Source organism: Asterias amurensis, chromosome 19 (genome assembly GCF_032118995.1).
Source record: "Asterias amurensis chromosome 19, ASM3211899v1".
In the NCBI taxonomy this organism is placed as follows: domain Eukaryota; kingdom Metazoa; phylum Echinodermata; class Asteroidea; order Forcipulatida; family Asteriidae; genus Asterias; species Asterias amurensis.
The window spans coordinates 11,343,649-11,361,250 of record NC_092666.1 but is presented as its reverse complement, the minus strand read 5'-3'; the positions used below and the strand labels follow the sequence as shown (position 1 = coordinate 11,361,250).

Sequence of the window (17,602 nt, the reverse complement as noted above, 5' to 3'; positions counted from 1 at the left end):
AATCACCTTATGATTGTGCATTTGTTAAATATGCTATTTGCAGGATTTGAAAATATCTTATCTCTCATGGAACCAGATTTGAGCTTTACTTCAATAGGCGCCGCCGTTTCCTAAATGAAAACAAAAATAAAAATACATTAAAAAAACAGTCCTTTGAAATCAAGACTTAAAACAAAAGTGCACCAACAGAATAGTCTTTCATAAAATGTGGCTGAAAGAATTAGCTGTTGCAAACTGCTTACAATCCAAAAAGACGGACCTAAGCAAAAATATTTTTAATGGCCTGAAGTTCCAACCCTCGCAGTTTATTTCTGGACAGGTTTTTGAAGTTTATGACTTTTGTAAACCATATGATTTACCACATTGTATGTGTTAACAGACTGCTGCAATATTCAGCAGCTACAGCCTGAAACACCAGGCAAACTCATTTTTTAGCAACAAGTGTTACTGGGTTCTTTTACAGCTTTATAAGTCTCATCTGAAGGAAAAAGCAATAATGGTTAAATGTTTTACTCAAGAACACAAGTGGCAGTGGACACTATTGGTAATTACTCAAAATAATTATTAGCATAAAACCTTTCTTGGTGACGAGTAATGGGGACAGGTTGATGGTATAAAACACTGTGAGAAATGGCTCCCTCTGAAGTGCCATAGTTTTCGAGAAAGAAGTAATTTTCCGTGAATTTGATTTAGAGACCTCAAGTTTAGAACTTGAGGTCTCGAAATCAAGCATCTAAACGCACACAAATTCATGTGACAAGGGTGTTTTTTTCTTCCATTATTATCTCACAAGTTCGATGACCGAATGAGCTCAAATTTTCACAGGTTTGTCATTTTATGCATAAGTTGAGATACACCAACTGTGAAGGCTAGTCTTTAACAATTACCAATATTGTCCACTGCCTTTAATTCGGAGTTAACCAGTATGCTTGACTGCTCAGTCAGCCACGACACACCATATGCTACATTAATTTTGGTTTTCACCCTTACACCGATGTGTGTTAATAGCACTGTATACTCAGTACTTTCCCGAGTCCTGTGAAAAAATATCTCGGGCATTTAACTATTACTCGGATGAGATTCGAACCCATGACCCTTGCAATTCTAGAGCAGTGTGGTACCACCTATACTACCAAGATTGCCTGGTAGCTAGAAGCAGTTCAAATCCAATGTTTTGGCATTGGACATCTATTATAATGCCATATGCTGTTTTTAAAGGTATCTGAAATAGTATAGGTCCATTCATCATTACCTTTGATAAAATCATTACCTTTCTCCAGAAGATGATCAGAGCATACTGAGCGAAACATCGAGTTGAAACCAACGGTTCTTTTCAGAACCACCCCAACTCATTAGAGATAGTCATTTGCTTGGTGTTACCGCAAACCTTTCTATATCGTATTTCCACCTAAGCTTGGGCGATATCACGATATTATCGAATATTGCGATATTAATTTGGACACGATTTCTATATAGGATGGATTTGGTTTTAATCGAAATATCGATATATCGCGATATATCGATTAAATATCGCGATGTATTTGCTAGCTGAGACATCTTGCACCCCATAGGTTTGGAGTAAAACCAGAAGAATAGGTCATTAGAACACCTCTCTTATGCTAGGACTGTCTCTTCTACAACTTTCACTTGGAGTTTTAAGACTGATGATGTCAAATTTCATTAATCGCAATTATATCAAATATCGCGATATATTGTCGGCGATATATCGTGAATAAAATAAATCGATGTCGCCCAAGCTTATTTCCACCATGCAAAGTTTCAAATCTTACTTACCTTTGACTTCTTCCCCTTCTTTGTTTTGGGTCTCACTGCTTTTGTCTTTGCCTGCAGGAAGGGAAAACAAAGTGCATCAGAATATTTATAGAGTGTCAATTATGACATGCATGACACATTATTAACATACGTACACTATGTAGATTCTGTTAGATTGGGCCTCACCAAGGAATGTGATAGGCTGTTAAAAAAGAAAAAACCTGCATTGTGAAAGCTTGCGAGCGTGAAACCTTGTAAGTGCGAAGCCTGCTTGCATACAATTATCTCTGGTTTTAAAAGACTTGCTCTTACGTACATTTTGCTTTAGTTTTAAAAGCTCGTCTGCATTCTGGGTATTCCGTATCATTTTAACCCATGTTTCTTGGAATTCGATCGAAATTTTATGAAAAATGAAAAATATTTTTTGGGCGTATTTAAAATTAAGCATTTAAACTTAACAATATCGATAAACATTTTTATTTATTTTTTTAGGGGGGGGGGGGGCATTAAAACCGGATTTCCAGTTTAAAACAGTTTTAAACTGGAAATCCGGTTTTAATGCCCCCCCCCCAAAAAAAAAAAAAAAATAAATAAAAATGTTTATCGATATTGTTAAGTTTAAATGCTTAATTTGAAATCCCCCCCCAAAAAAAATATTTTTAATTTTTCCCATCCCTGGTCTCACCTGAGAAGTAGTCAGCCCCATCTGCTCATTGTCCTCCCTCTTGAGGACGTACACCGCCTCCTCCATGTCATCTTCATCATTGTCATCATCCCCATCCCTTCCATCTGCCACCGCCTTGGAGCTAGTCCTCGACTCGCTGACCGTAACGAAGGCAACCGGCACTCTGTTCAACCCTGGACCCAAACCATTGGGCTCACACTCTGCCTTCATCTTATCTGACATTACTATTTCAGACTTCTCCTGATCTGTAGAGACATGGCATTAAGAAAAAGGTGGCTAGGTTAAAGGCAGTAGAGACTATTGGTAATTACTCAAACTAATTATTAGCATAAAACCTTTCTTGATTACGAGTAATGGGGAGCTGTTGATAGTATAAAACATTGTGAGAAACAGCTCCCTCTGAAGTGACGTAGTTTTCAAGAAAGAAGTAATTTTCCACCAATTTGATTTCGAGACCTCAGATTTAGAATTTGAGGTCTCAAAATCAAGCGTCTAAAAGCACACAACTTCGTGTGACCATGGTGCGACAAGGGTGTTTTTTCCTTTCATTACTATCTCGCAACTTCGACAACCGGTGGAGCTAAAATTTTTACAGGTTTGTTATTTTATGCATATGTTGAGATACACCAACAGTCAAGACTAGTCTTTGACAATTACCAACAGTGTCCAGTGTCTTAAGAGAAGGGTATGATTGTTAAAAAACTTGTCAATAAATATGGTAAATAGAGCTAGTAGTTGACCTCGAGTGGCTTACTGTAATGAAAGCCACCAAACTTTCTGTATAACCATGGACCCAGCCCATTCTGCTCATATTCTGACTTCTTCTTATCTATTGTGTAATGGTTAGATAAGGGTGTAATTTGTTTTTGTTAAAAGGTCAAGAAAACGTTAAATTTATAAGGAGCAAATCCAACAGTCCTTGCTCATAGCGCCGCACAATAAGCAAAGGAAGGCAAATTTCAGAAAAAGATTCTTTGATGGACATTGTATGTAACAACATCTGGACCCAATTTCATAGAGCTGCTAAGCACACAAATTTGCTTAGCATGAAATTTCTTTTTTGCTAAAAACAGGATTACCAACCAAACTTCCACGTGATTGTCAGGATAGGCAAACAACAGCTGAATACCAGTGACAAGAGATATGCAACAAATTGAAATTTTGTTGGTAATCCTGTTTTTATCAAGGAAGAAATTTTATGCTAAGCAAATTTGTGTGCTTAGCAGCTCTATGAAATTGGGCCCTAGAGGGCGTTGGTTTAAGTCCCGCTCTGGTAAATTTTTCTTTGTTCAAGCCCAAAAACATCAATGAAAACAAATAAATCTGGAAACAATTTCATTAAAAGCTGTTTAACAGAAAATTCTGCTTCGCAAATTCCTTTGCTAAACAAGAAATTTACTCACAGCAAATGGTAAACATTCACTATTTTTTGCTAGTAATCTATTTTTGGCGGGCACAGATTTTATGTGCATACACGCTGTATAAAACTGGGACAATTTCTTTAAAACTGTTTAACAGAAATTTCTACTTCGCAAATTCCTTTGCTAAACAAAAAATTTACTCACAGCAAATGGTAAACATTCACTATTTTTTGCTGGTAATCTATTTTTGGCGAGCACAGGTTTTATGTGCATACACGCTGTATAAAACTGGGACAATTTCATTAAAACTGTTTAACAGAAAATTCTACTTCGCAAATTTCTTTGCTAAACAAGATATTTATTCACAGCAAATGGTAAACATTCACTATTTTTTGCTAGTAATCTATTTTTGGCGGGCACAGATTTTATGTGCATACACGCTGTATAAAACTGGGACAATTTCTTTAAAACTGTTTAACAGAAATTTCTACTTCGCAAATTCCTTTGCTAAACAAAAAATTTACTCACAGCAAATGGTAAACATTCACTATTTTTTGCTAGTAATCTATTTTTGGCGGGCACAGGTTTTATGTGCATACACGCTGTATAATAAAACTGGGACAATTTCATTAAAACTGTTTAACAGAAAATTCTACTTCGCAAATTTCTTTGCTAAACAAGATATTTATTCACAGCAAATGGTAAACGTTCACTATTTTCTGCTGGTAACCTATTTTTGGTGAACACAAGTTTTCTGTGCATCTGTATAAAACTGGGCCTTGGCAATTTCTTGGGGCTGACTCCTACTTACTTGGCTTCTTCTCAATCTCCTGTTGTTCTTTCCGCTCGTCAAGACCAGACTTCTCGATCTCCACACCTCCTTGGGCCTTCTCATTCCCCTGCTTCTTGGGCTCCTCCTGTTTCTGCATCTTACGATTCTTCTTAGTCTGTTGCTTACTGCAATTTAATAATAATAATAATAAAAGTGATGACAGATCTGTTACAGAAGGCAGCACCTTTGGGAACAGCGAGGAGGATCCTGATGAGAACAACCCTCGAGATATAAGGCTATGGGGCATGGTAGGACTCGAAGAGTTACCAGCACAAAGGAAAATATGTGAACCACTCTGTGAAAATGAGTCAGATGTCGCCCGATGCATTATAGAGTAATGGACAGTTTAATGTGGAAAATATCAACAACAAAAATATATATATATTTATTTATTTTTTACTTTTAAGATTTATATTTGCATGGTAAACCTTAAGAACACTTATTTTTTGGCATAAAGCTATGAATACAACCATTTTGTGATCAACTTTAGTCTAATTTGTATCCTTTTGTGCGAAATGGTAGTTTAAAACATCATTTTACTTGTAATTCATTTTTAACAATGATATACTGGCTAATTTCAAATGGGGTAACTCAGCAACGCGATACACCCCAAAGCTTAGACATACATGTATACCAAATAAATGCTGCTGGAGTGGTCTTTCCAGCCATGCATATAACTAAATTTGTTAAATTGTCAACATCTGACTCATCTTCACAGAGCGGGTCACATATTATCTTTCGTTTGCATGCTGTGATTCTGATAAGATGAAATAATCACAGTCTCCTGACGATGACTAGAGCAAGCTAGTCGAAACGTTGAGACCAATTTCGAACTGACTCCGCGGCAGTACAGTTATTACGATCCTATAAGCTAAAGTAGTAGTCCAGTCAAATTTCTATACCATCCGCCCTGGTAATAGTTATAAAGCAGGACAGTTCTTTTCAGAACTGAGAAGTCTCCCGAACCTCCGATTATCTACTCCTCGGCAGTAGAATAAAGCAAGACAGTTCCCTAAGAACAACTCTACCTGGCAAGTAGATACACACATGGTGTTACCGCAAACCAAACATACATTGATACCCCACCATGCAATGCCTCAAATCCTATATATGAAATAATCTAGTTTTTATACAGTGCATTTTACAATTATTACTCCAAAAATGAATGACCATGACAAATTACTTGGAAAATTCTCTTTAATTCTAGGAAATTGTAAAAGAGAATTTTGAAAATGGAAAGATAGTGTTACCTTGCCCCCTTGTTCTTTCTCGCCTTGGTTTTGTCACTGTCTGAAAGACCATGCTGGGAAAAAAGAAAAAAACAATAGAAATATCAACTTCATACCTTCAGCACATTTCGTTTTCACAGCAGCCCTGGTATTGTTTAAAGGATTTGGGTACTTTTTCAAAATGTCCAAAGACTTTCATTAAACTTACAGGGTTTGAAAATAATGATAGTGGATAGCTTCCCTCCAAATACTACAAACTGATGTTCTGTATTTTTTTAGAAATGGGTAAAACAAGTCGCAAAATAATTGTTGTTTCAAGTAGGACGGAAATTATACAGCATATAAAATCCCATTAACCAGTTATGATATTATTCCATAAACATAGCATAAATGGTTACATAAATGGTTAACATGCTAAAACTGAGATAAAAATTATTTGTTTTACTCATTTCAAAAAAAAACTCCAGCACCTCAGTGAGTAAAATTTCAAGGGAAGCTTTCTATCATAATCTTCAAACTGTGTAAGTTTAATGTAAATCTGTGGACATTGTGTTTTGTGGTAGGAAAAAGTACATAGACCCTTTAAATAACAATAACATGATTTATCTTATATGATTTAGCCTTCAAATACTCCTAATCCGTCAGGCCAGTAATTAATGTTTGTATTTATACTATAGTTCCTTTTTCTTTGTAAGTTGTTTGCAACAGCTAATTCTATTTACTCAAATAAAAAATATGGCACATTTATATTAATTAGGCATGTGGCCGATCCACTGTAAGTACGAAAGAGACATCGAGACAAAAGCAACTGGTCCATTCACAATAATATAAGCGGAAAAATATAGTGTTCTGCGTCCCACATCCGACGAGGCTATATTTTCCGTATTTCCACGAGCCCGCGTGTGATAACGTATTTATCTTCAAGCAAACTTGGCGCGTGACCATAGAACAAACAAGACGCAGGTAGTGATATTATCACCACTGCATTCTGCAAATCTGATTGGAGGATTAGCGCGTACTTGAAGATAAAACCATGTCTAAACGTATGGTAAATAAATAAATTCTAATAAAAATAATTCTAAAGAAATGACTGGTGGTCTGTTAATGGTTAACCAACCTTAGTGATGCACAACCCGTCTGGTCCTAATATTTCCACACTAGTGAAATATCCGTCACAATCCGGAGTGCCACAATCTTTACCCAAAATCTCCTGCAAAAAAAAATAGATTACGACATAAACCACAAATTAATGTATGTCATATTTGCATCAGGGTAAAGAATATTATTAATAATTACACAGCATTTATAAAGGCGCACTAAATCTGGTGTAAAACCATTCAAAGGCGCCGGTCGAGATGGAAAAGAGGGAATTCTCAAGTGGTAGGGAAAGCGTGAACAGGTGTGTCTTAAGTTGCTGCTCGAAGATGGAGATGTTATGTATTACATAGTTTTACCCAAACAGCGATGTGAGTAAAGCACTGTATACTCAGTACTATCTCCAATCCTGCAAAAAATCCACAGGCATTTTGTTCAGGTGGGATTCAAACCAACAACCTTGGCCATTCTGGAGTAAATGTCTTACCATTAGACCACTGACTTTATCCCTGATGTAAATCTAACAGCTATAGGCAGTTGGTATCCAAAATTTTAACAATTTAACTTTCTTCCTCAGTGAGATTTAATATCACAAACACTGTTGTCTACAAAACCTTATTTTATTTCATTGAAAAGATCCGATCTTACTCTTTCCAATAATAATAACAATAATAATAACTAGACATGATTGCATTTGTGCACAAATGCAGAGCTGTTTCGTTAATAAAATTTTCAAATTTTCCCTCTTAATTTGAAATTCTCTTTGCATCAAAGCAGTTATGACAGTCCAGCCTATTTAAAATTTTTTTTTGAATTATACCACGTTCAGATAGCATTTTATGACTTCAAGGTGCAAACAATTAAAATAATCTTTAAAAATCATGTGATGACGTCATCATGACGTCATTTCACAATTCACAAGGAACTTGTCAATATCCAACAACCTACCATGTTTCAACATGATCGCATTATTACTTAGAGAGTTATGTTAGTTCAAAAAGTGCACCTTTAAGGCCGCGTCACGTGACCCCCGATGACGTCATTGATCTGAAACTTCACACATATGATGGCTGCCTGACAGTTAACGTGTGTGTAAAATTTGAAGTGATTACAAGAAACTTCACCACACACATCTTCAAAAAGTCCATTTTGACGAGTTTTCAACCTGCTGCTAGAGGGCGCTGTTGCATTTTGTGACGTCATTGGTATTTTTTTTTTAACTGCCCACCCTTGCCAAGCACTAACAGCGTTAAAAGCAACTTCATATCTTTTGCCAATTTTGAATTAGAGGGCCACTTCCTGTTTCGACCGGAAGTAGAGGTCATGTGAGGTCACGCACACGAAACAAAATGAAGACCTAATTTATCCCTTCCCAATCCCGCAAACAGAAACCTACGGTCTCTTGTGGCTGATTTGTTATAAATTTTCAAACATTTAAAACACAACACCTTTAAGATGTCGTCACGTGACTTGTGATGATGTCATAATGACATCCTTGTTTTGCAATGATCATTGCCCCAATACCTTTCATCCCTGAAAGTTTCATTGCAATTGCTCTTTGGGAACCTTGCAAATCAGCACTTATATGAAATATTTCTGAAGATGACAAATAAATAAAAAAATAATAATAATAATAATAATAATAATTTTAAAAACTTTAACAAAAACAAGAGCTGTTTCGCTGCGCTGCGCTACGAAACAGCTAATAATTGTGGCTTCTTATACAGCGCACATGTCCGTCACTCAGTGACGCTTCTGGAGCTGTAACATTCAGTATTTCCTGCAAGCTGTGGGACTACGTTTTTGAATTATTCAAATTTTTACAGGTTTGTTATTTTATGCATATGTTGAGATACACCAACTGTGAAGGCTAGTCTTTGACAATTACCGATAGTGTCTACTGCCTTTAAGTGTAAGCTTCAGGTAAGGAGGTTGAACTTTGACAAAACTACAACTTTATTTCAAATGGTCTGTGTGTTTAGACTTGAATGCATTTCTGCGTCTTAGCTTGGTCGCCACATATAAGGAAGAAGGGATATGAGTGCAGTCAAATTTTGAAGTCAAACATTAACCACATTACCTTTTCCGTACTAGCGTCAAAGAACTCCTCCCCTTTGACCTTCTTCCAGCATGTCACATGATAGTCCATGTGACATCGTTCGCTGCATATCACCTTGACGTAACCTTTGAACCCGACATCGGTCAGGTAGATCTCGGGCTTGTGAGGGCAGGCTTTATAGCGGCAGATGGCGTCTGGCGAAGGGGGGTGCTTGAAAATCGACTCCAGATCGGCAAGTGCAAGCTAACAGATACAGAAATTATAGTGGAAGTTATAATAAGGATAATCATATACATTATTTTACTTTCCCCTTACACTGATACGTATGTGTAAGGCACTGTATACTCAGCACTTTTGCCAATTCCTATTTTAAAGAGACCATCAGAATAATACTGTACTTTTACAACTTTAATATCATTGGAAAGACCATTGGTTCTTTGATGATTTCTTTAAGCTAAAGGCGCCAGGAAGCAGGGATACTACCACCAACCAAATTAACCAACTGGGGATAGGCATTCAGAAGCACGAAACTTCCTGCCAAATAATGGTCTCAAAAAAATGTGTGCGGTATGTTTGACAAAAACTCTTAAACTAAGCAAGCTGAAGACACACAATTGTGCCTTGCATATTCCTGCATCAAAAAATCAATGTTTAATACCAGCGTTGCCATTTTCAGTTGCATTGCCTCATTCCTTACTAACATGACTAAGGAAAACCTGACACACCCTTAACAAGAATGAAGTAAAAAGTCTTAGAGTAAATTTGAAGCTTAAAAAGTACGATGGGGTTACCTACCTCCATCTTCCCGTCTTCTGTCACCTCAATCTTGTGCTTTGTACCCGGCCAAGTCTCGACCACACTGGTGAACTTCTCTGCCATGTACTTAGCCTTGCCTAGCGGATCATCTAAATCAGAAAACCTGAGAAAAGAATAGGGGACAAAAGATTATTAGAGATAAAAATGACTTGAAGGTACCTTGGTTTTTAATATGAGGCCCCCATCAACCCACCACCCCTTTCCCCTCGTAAGTTTCTTACATAAGGGAATAAAAGGGTAGCAACGAGGTCTTAAACTGCCGTTTAAAACCAGCAGGGTCGTGGCCATGCGATAAAGGACCGGGGCCGAAGGCGAGGGCGTTTGATTATCAACCGTTTAAACACCCCCACGTGAGGCGCTCTCCGCCAATAGGAAAAGTGAAACTGTCCGGGGTATTTATGAATAAATAGCACTTAAAGGTAAGGTCTTGTATGCACGACCCCATGGTTTGCAAAAAGCAAGGTTGTTTTTATGTTTTGTTGATGTTATTGCCGGTCAGGTTTAGTGGTGTCTTGCCTCGCATTCCATCTCTCGGACCCTGGTTCAAATCACACCGGGGGTACTAAGATGCAGATTGGGTTTACAGTCCCTACTAGATTGCGTGGGTTTAATGTGTTTTTATTTTTTCAGGCAGCATTTTTTTTTTTTTTTTTAAATGGCTTCTTCTAGGTACAGCATAGGGTGTGCACCGTGTAAAATATTGTAAATTTACCCATAAATACATGTAAATTAAATTAAACATTTCTGTGCTTACTTGTTTTGCTTGAGGAATGACTGGCAAAGTCCGTAGTAGGGTAGAGGTATCCGAATCCGATTATGATTCTCAATGATATTCTTGAATTTACTGGAAGCTTCAACGATTTCCTGTCAGGGAAATGAAAAACAAATAAAAGATATGAAACCCAAGTTAAAAAATAAGTTGAGCAAAGAAATACAGGCCCTTTTTGAAATGAAGGCTTCGGGATTCCGGTTGCAGACGAGAGAACGAAGCCTCAAGCCGAATTCAAAGCCGAATCCGTGGTTTCAAAAAGGGCCCTTAAATGCACAAAATTGCTCAGTTTGCAGGGCATCAAGGCACTATGAACCACAGAGGGTTTGTTTATCCAAGTTGGGAGAAACTGTGTAAAAGGCACCTCCAGACCTTTCAAGTATTTAGTTAGTAACTGTTATCAATATTGCTTCTTAATTATATTGTTCAGAAAGACTGAGATGTATTTACCTCATCAATGCCGGACTCCAGGCACGCCATGCCGTAAGCGTAAAGAAATGTGACGTAGTCTTCCTCACACATACCTCCATACTGCAAAGAAAGAAAAGAAAAAAATATTATGGAAAATTTAGTTAATATCTACACTTAGCTGTGGGTAAAAACAATCTAGACATTAACCAGATAGCGGCCACAGTGATGCCAACAGGGGCTGCAAGATGAGTCCTAGGCCATGTGTACAATTTCTGACTTGTATCCTGCTCATTTCTGCTAAGCAGAAAATTGTGCCATATGATGTACAATGTTTTGACTGGTGTCCTGCTCACTTCTGCTAAGCAGAATCTTTTTAGTCTATGGCTTGGGTCCGGTGAACTTGACCGCTCCGCCACGACACGGCACTGAAAAGAGTTTGAGAAACTTACCTTTTTGGATGACTTCATAATCAAGTCCATAGCAGCCTTGTAATACATGAAAGCTTGTCGCCCTCGTTGCTCTATCATGGCCTCTGAACCGTGTTTCAGCTGACTCTCCAACTCATTCTTCTCTTCCATCTAAACAAAAAGAAGAAGAGGAGTCAATAAACATTTTAAAGGCAGAGTAAACCTTTGGTTTTTTTAACCTTTAAATTGTGTTAATCATAAATGCAGATGAGAACAATAAAATAACCATGCGAAGGTACTACCTTTTTTTTCTTTTCTTTTTTTCGAAAATCTTTGTTGTAATTTAAAGAGAGTTGATGCACTACAATTCCCAGTGTTTTTGGTTTTTAACTTTTTTACATTGACTAAACAAACTATTATCTTATCTTTTTTTTTATTTTTTGTGTATAATGGTTGACAGATATACAGACTTTGTCTTCTAAAACACTACATATGTGGATTGGGTATTCAGTTGACTGCATGGGTTTTCCCTGGAATAAATCTCTGAGGTTTTCCTCCCACATCAACAACTGAAATTTCTTCATCATCTTCTCTTTTCGTTTGGCTCTAATTAGAGCATTGAGAATAATAATCCACATCCAGATGTAGCATGGACTGCAGTTGGTTGCCTCAAAATTGCCCTGAAAAATTACCTCGTGTGACATGTCCTTTCTGTGTATTTGTTTACCTTTCTCATGTTTATTTCTGCTTTTATTATTGCGTTATTTTTGTACTATTGTATCTCTGTTGTTTGTTGCTGTTGCCCTGGTTTCACCATCTTCAAGGACACCAGCACCATAGCATTTAGAATTAGGCAGTGGACAATATTGGTAATCAGGGTATGATTTCGTCCAAACTTTTTGCATAGCAAAACTGCTATGCAATTTTTTTTTTGTATAGGCAACTCAAAACTTTGCATAGCAGTCCATAAATTTTGCATAGCAAATAAAAAAAAAATGCTTAAATTGCAGATACGTATATTTGCGCAACGGGTTAAAGGTCTTAGGGCGAAATTTAAGTAAAATGCTGTCATACATAGGACCTAGCTTCATACTTTAATTGTTTTCGTTGTGAAAAAGCGGATAAAAGAAGTGACATCTCCCGGTTCCCTGACATCTCTGTGTGCTAACACGACATCCAGCATTGTCCTGTGTCAACTAGTTAGGATGCAATAACCACGGAATTGTTTTTTTTTTTATCCCACAATTTTCAATGTCTAGATTTGGTTTATTTTTGGTTTATTATAAAATAAACACACCAAAATCAGCCTCATCGGGTTCATTCAATGAGAAGGGGCCGGGTCTTAAAATTGAATTGAAAAATGAAATGCTAAAATACTATTTCTACCTCCATTCATCAACACACATGTACTTTATGTTTGGACAATTAACGCAAACAAATCACAATATAAATGAAAATCAACGAGGACACAAGTCGGCAGACACAAGGTTGCAACTTTGAAACTGAAAGGATCTTTGGATACAGACAACCAAGAATTTTCATAATAATAAATAGGATAATATTTTAAGAATAATAAATGTGTGCAAAATTAGGAGACAACTTTAAAACCAATTTTATAATAAAGGGAACAACATGAGTTACATGTATATCGCTTTTGAACCGAATATACTCAGTTGGAGAGGGAGGGTTACGTACTGCGATTGTCGCAAAAGTATTATTTTGTGCACAGCACATTATTAGCAGGAATCAATAGTGAAGCGATGTATCTTTTCTTCACACAATTAAAAAAAAAAGAGATCAAAGTTCTTGCATTTCTCCAGCTCCTTTGTCGAAAAAAACAACAGTTTAAATGATTTAATATACCTTGCAGATGTTCTTAACATAAATAAACAACTGTTTGTTCTTACTTTTCAAGTAGAAAACATCAATTTAGTTATAAAATCCCAAGTCACCATCGCTCAGAATAAACAAATCCACACGTGTGTGACTGCATGTCAAAACAACCATGTATGTACATGTACACATGTACGATGTACAGGACATGTACATGTAGTCTGGTTCGTCCAATGCCTGAGTGGGATAAAGCCTAGTGGCTCAGAGACACCGCGTAAGGAATGTTTTCATTGGTCGATTTTGCCCTACTGCCAGAGCACTGTGTTAAAGTATTCAACATCACGGAAGAAAACGTTAGTCGTCGGCGATGATTTCTTATCAATTTAGCATCGTTTTTCTTGCGGGAAAATTAATTAAATATGAATGGTTTTAAATAAAAAATCAGTATCTTTGTATCAAACATAAATGTTGCAAAATAACAAACCTGTGGAAATTTTAGCTCAATTGGTTGTCTAAGTTGCGAGATAATAATGAAAGAAAAAACAAACCTTGTCGCACGAAGTTGTGTGCGTTTAGATGGTTGATTTCGAGGCCTCAAATTCTAAATCTGAGGTCTCGAAATCAAATTCGTGGAAAATTACTTCTTTCTCGAAAACTATGGCACTTCAGAGGGAGCCGTTTCTCACCGTATTTTATACCATCAACATTCCCCAATTACTCGTCACCAAGTAAGGTTTTGTGCTAATAATTATTTGGAGTAATTACCAATAGTGTCCACTGCCTTTAAGCTTGGTTCATACTTGCTGCGAATGCGAAGCAAATGTCGACGTCACAAATTCGCAACAAATAATTCGCAGCAAATATCGCTGTGAAAGGAGAGTTGTGATGTCAAATTCACGTCAAATATGCTTCGCATTCGCAGGAAGTATGAACCGGGCATTAGGCACAGTATAAATAATTATTACTATTATTGCCTCACCTCTTTCTGTTGTTCATCATTCATCGCCTTCTCCTGTTGATTCTTCATGGCAGCTTCTCTCCTCTTCGCTTCCTCTTCCAGTTTTCTCGCATTCTCCTCTCGGATTCTCACTAGTTCCATCTTAGCCTTCTCAAACTCGATTTCCTCGAGTATCTTGCGGGCTTCCTCTTGTTCTTTCTGCTCTTTTTCTTGCATCTTGGCCTTCTCCTTCAGTGCTGCCTCCACACGGGCTCTCACATCTTCCCTCTTCTTTGCTGTCTTCCTTTCCTCGTCTTCAACCTGTCGTCTTGCCTCTTCCTTTGCCTCTCGTTCCTTCTTAGCTGCATCAGACTCTGCTCTCTGTTGTACAAAAAAAACTAACTGTTTCACAAAACTCTCAAAACTAGCACAAAAATAGCCCTTGATAAGTTGCTGTTGTTGAATTGTTGTTGAGCTTGTCTTGCAATATATTCTACAACCGCGGAGTAAATTTGTCGTATTCTGGAGACTTTCAAACAAATCTACCCTGCTACCTAGGCGAAATTGTCCTGCCATCTGGGCAAGAGGTAGGAAATCAGGTTGGACTACTATTTCCGCTTAAAAGCAGATCGAGGGGACTTCTAGCTATTAACATCACCGCGTGGAGTGAGTTCTTATTAATGGTTTCAACATCTCGACAAGCTTTCTCTAGTCATCGACAAGAGACTCTATTGCTATTGTTTGGAAGTTTTTTTTATTGTTGCTGCTGCTACTGGTGTTGATGATGCTGCTGCTGTGTTTGTTTTGCTTTGATTTGATGTTGTTGCACAATTGGTATTATTGATTAGACTCCATGACTTACAAGGCCAAGTTTGTGGGGTTTTGTCTACAAAATCCTTCACACCCAATCTCCATCTTATCTGGTTTCACTTTTAATTCCCACAACTTTAATACTGCTAATGCATACAGGCAACGACTCCACTCATCAGCTGATCAGACCCGGCTTTCTGTTTCTAGAACTATACGGAAAGCTGGGGATAGCTCATTCTCCATGGCTGCCCCTCGCCTATGAAATGAGCTCCCCGCGGGTCTGCGAGAGGCGATCTCGTTGCCTGTGTTCAAAAGCCTGCTCAAGACATTACTGTTTCCCAACCCATCCTAGTTTGTTTGTTTTTCTTTTGTCATAGTCTCATGTAAAATGCTTTGTTCTCCGTAGGGCGCTATATAAATACTTTGTTTAGTATTATTAGTATTATTGAATCCTACCAAGCTAACCACTGATTTCACAATGACTAGAATAAGTTTTGTCATCTAGTTACTGAAGCACAATTAGATTTGTGCAATTCATATATAGTCGTTAAAACAATGTTTTTATTGGCTGTCGCCAGCTTAAATTCTATCCCCTTATGGGAGTTTGCTGAGTTCTCTTGACGAGAAGATCGCTAGCAGCCATGTGAGACTTCCTCTTTTCAGCAGATTTCGTCTTTTTTGGTTTTGATTTTTTTTTTTTTCCCTTAACTTACTGTGTACAAAAGTATAGGAAAATTGTCTTTTCCTCTTTATATGCTTGCCTGGTTTTCTCTTTTCCTCTTTTTTCATGGCTAGCTACTCACATGTAAAAAATACTATCTACATCTCACCTTTTTCTCTTCATTTGACATCTCCTTCTGTTTCCTTTTCTTAGCCTTCTTTTCTTCTTTCTTGTTGCTGTCTGAACGCTGCTTCTTGGGAAACTTCAATGCAGCCTTTGTGTCCTCCGGCAAAAAAACTTTGTGGCGACCAACATTTTGATTTTCCTTTATAACACCTCTTCGATATTCAATCTGTTTGAAGAACAGCATTATCATTATTATTTTATTTGCGTAACAGTACAAAGCAAAACACAAGCCAATAAACCCCAGCAAAAGCAAATAGATGCCGTGATCCGTAGATCTGTTGCCCCACATCTGGGGTACACAAAGATGACGTTATTTTCATGTTTTCTTTTAACTGTAGAAACAAGCATTACATATTGCATGTACCCAAAGGTAAGAAAAAACAAACACATACCCTCATTGAAAGAAACTTTTCCAACATGAGGGTCTTCAGGAGGGTGCAAAGTAATAACTGGCAAAAGAAAGCTCTACACCAGAGCTTGAAACTTTACACAGATCCGAGGCCAAAGATTTTAGTGCTGGGCCATTAAACTCATGACTGGAACAGTCTGGCATTCTCATGCTTTTCAATCCAGTATCTTTTTCTTTTATTAACAATGTTCCAATGTTGACTTTTGAGTCCGATAAATATCTATCAATTCTGTTGCTGTGTATCAAAGTCTGCTCTACTGATAAAAAAATTAGATACCATTTCTCAAAAAACAACCACGACAAACAAAGCAATACAATATTTTATGCGTTAGAACTGCGTTGTAATTTTGTTCCTTTAAACATTTTGATTCTAGTCATGTGGAAAACATTACAATATAATTTGGCAAGAAGCGACCGCTGTACAAACTAGCCCCTTCTGCCCACTTACAAAATTACTCCCTGGTGTACCAGAGGGTGTCCCAATACACACAACATTCTAGTTCTTATGAAACTATACCTGAAGCTTTCCATCCACCTCCCGTGGTCCATATCACTACATTCTGAGTCTGTGTGCTATCCATAATATGGGGAGAGGCTTTACGCACTTTGCCAACTCACAAAATTAATCCCTGGTGACCCAAAGGGTGTCCCAATACACACAACAATCTAGCTCTTATAAAACTAGACCCTAAAATGCACCACTCACCTCCCCTTGCTCCGTGTCACTAAACTCAGAATCTGAACTGGACGGGTCAACGAGGTCCGGTACATCATCCAGACAAGGTGTTGCATTAATCCTCTCATCAAACTTCATCCGTTGTGTTTCTAGATCCTTGACGCTACTGTCGTTGTGAGAGCTTTTCTTGAAGAGTTCTATCGCTAAGGAGTTGGATTTGAGGGCCAGCTTGATGTAACCAAGCTCAAATAAAGCCTGGGAGTAGCGATAATGCGCCTGGATGGGGACAAATTACAAAATCAACATCAATCCACGCCTGTTACAATCTTACTAACACTGGACACTATTGGTAATTACTCAAAACAAATGTTAGCATAACAACTAACTTGGAGCTGTTGATAGTATAAAACATTGTGAGAAACAGCTCCCTCTAAAGTAGCATAGTTTTGAGAAAGAGGTAATTTCTCACTCAAATATTTGAATCTGAGAAAGACTTGAGGCCTGAAGCCTTTCTTTAGGCATCTTAAAGCACACAAACTTGCGCAACAAGGTTTTTTTCTTGCAACTTCGATGACCAATTGAGCCCAAATTTTAACTAATTTGTTATTTAAGCACATGTCGGAAATACACCAAGTGAGAGTACTAGTTCTTGA

General features: G+C 37.5%; 1 protein-coding gene across 4 annotated transcripts in view; it reads right to left on the bottom strand.

Moving 5' to 3' along the window:
* LOC139951868 (uncharacterized) overlaps positions 1-17,602 on the bottom strand; it is a 53,389-nt gene that overhangs the window by 17,348 nt on the left and 18,439 nt on the right. For all 4 annotated transcript variants that reach the window (XM_071950939.1, XM_071950937.1, XM_071950936.1 and 1 more), the window contains exons 10-23: positions 16,980-17,225; positions 15,848-16,030; positions 14,250-14,588; positions 11,480-11,608; positions 11,070-11,150; positions 10,605-10,714; positions 9,830-9,953; positions 9,056-9,277; positions 6,998-7,090; positions 5,902-5,954; positions 4,631-4,776; positions 2,459-2,703; positions 1,795-1,845; positions 7-110 (exon numbers count right to left, since the gene is read on the bottom strand). In XM_071950939.1, coding sequence (XP_071807040.1) covers positions 7-110; positions 1,795-1,845; positions 2,459-2,703; positions 4,631-4,776; positions 5,902-5,954; positions 6,998-7,090; positions 9,056-9,277; positions 9,830-9,953; positions 10,605-10,714; positions 11,070-11,150; positions 11,480-11,608; positions 14,250-14,588; positions 15,848-16,030; positions 16,980-17,225 — 2,126 coding nt within the window. The remainder of the gene's footprint in view (positions 1-6; positions 111-1,794; positions 1,846-2,458; positions 2,704-4,630; positions 4,777-5,901; positions 5,955-6,997; positions 7,091-9,055; positions 9,278-9,829; positions 9,954-10,604; positions 10,715-11,069; positions 11,151-11,479; positions 11,609-14,249; positions 14,589-15,847; positions 16,031-16,979; positions 17,226-17,602) is intronic.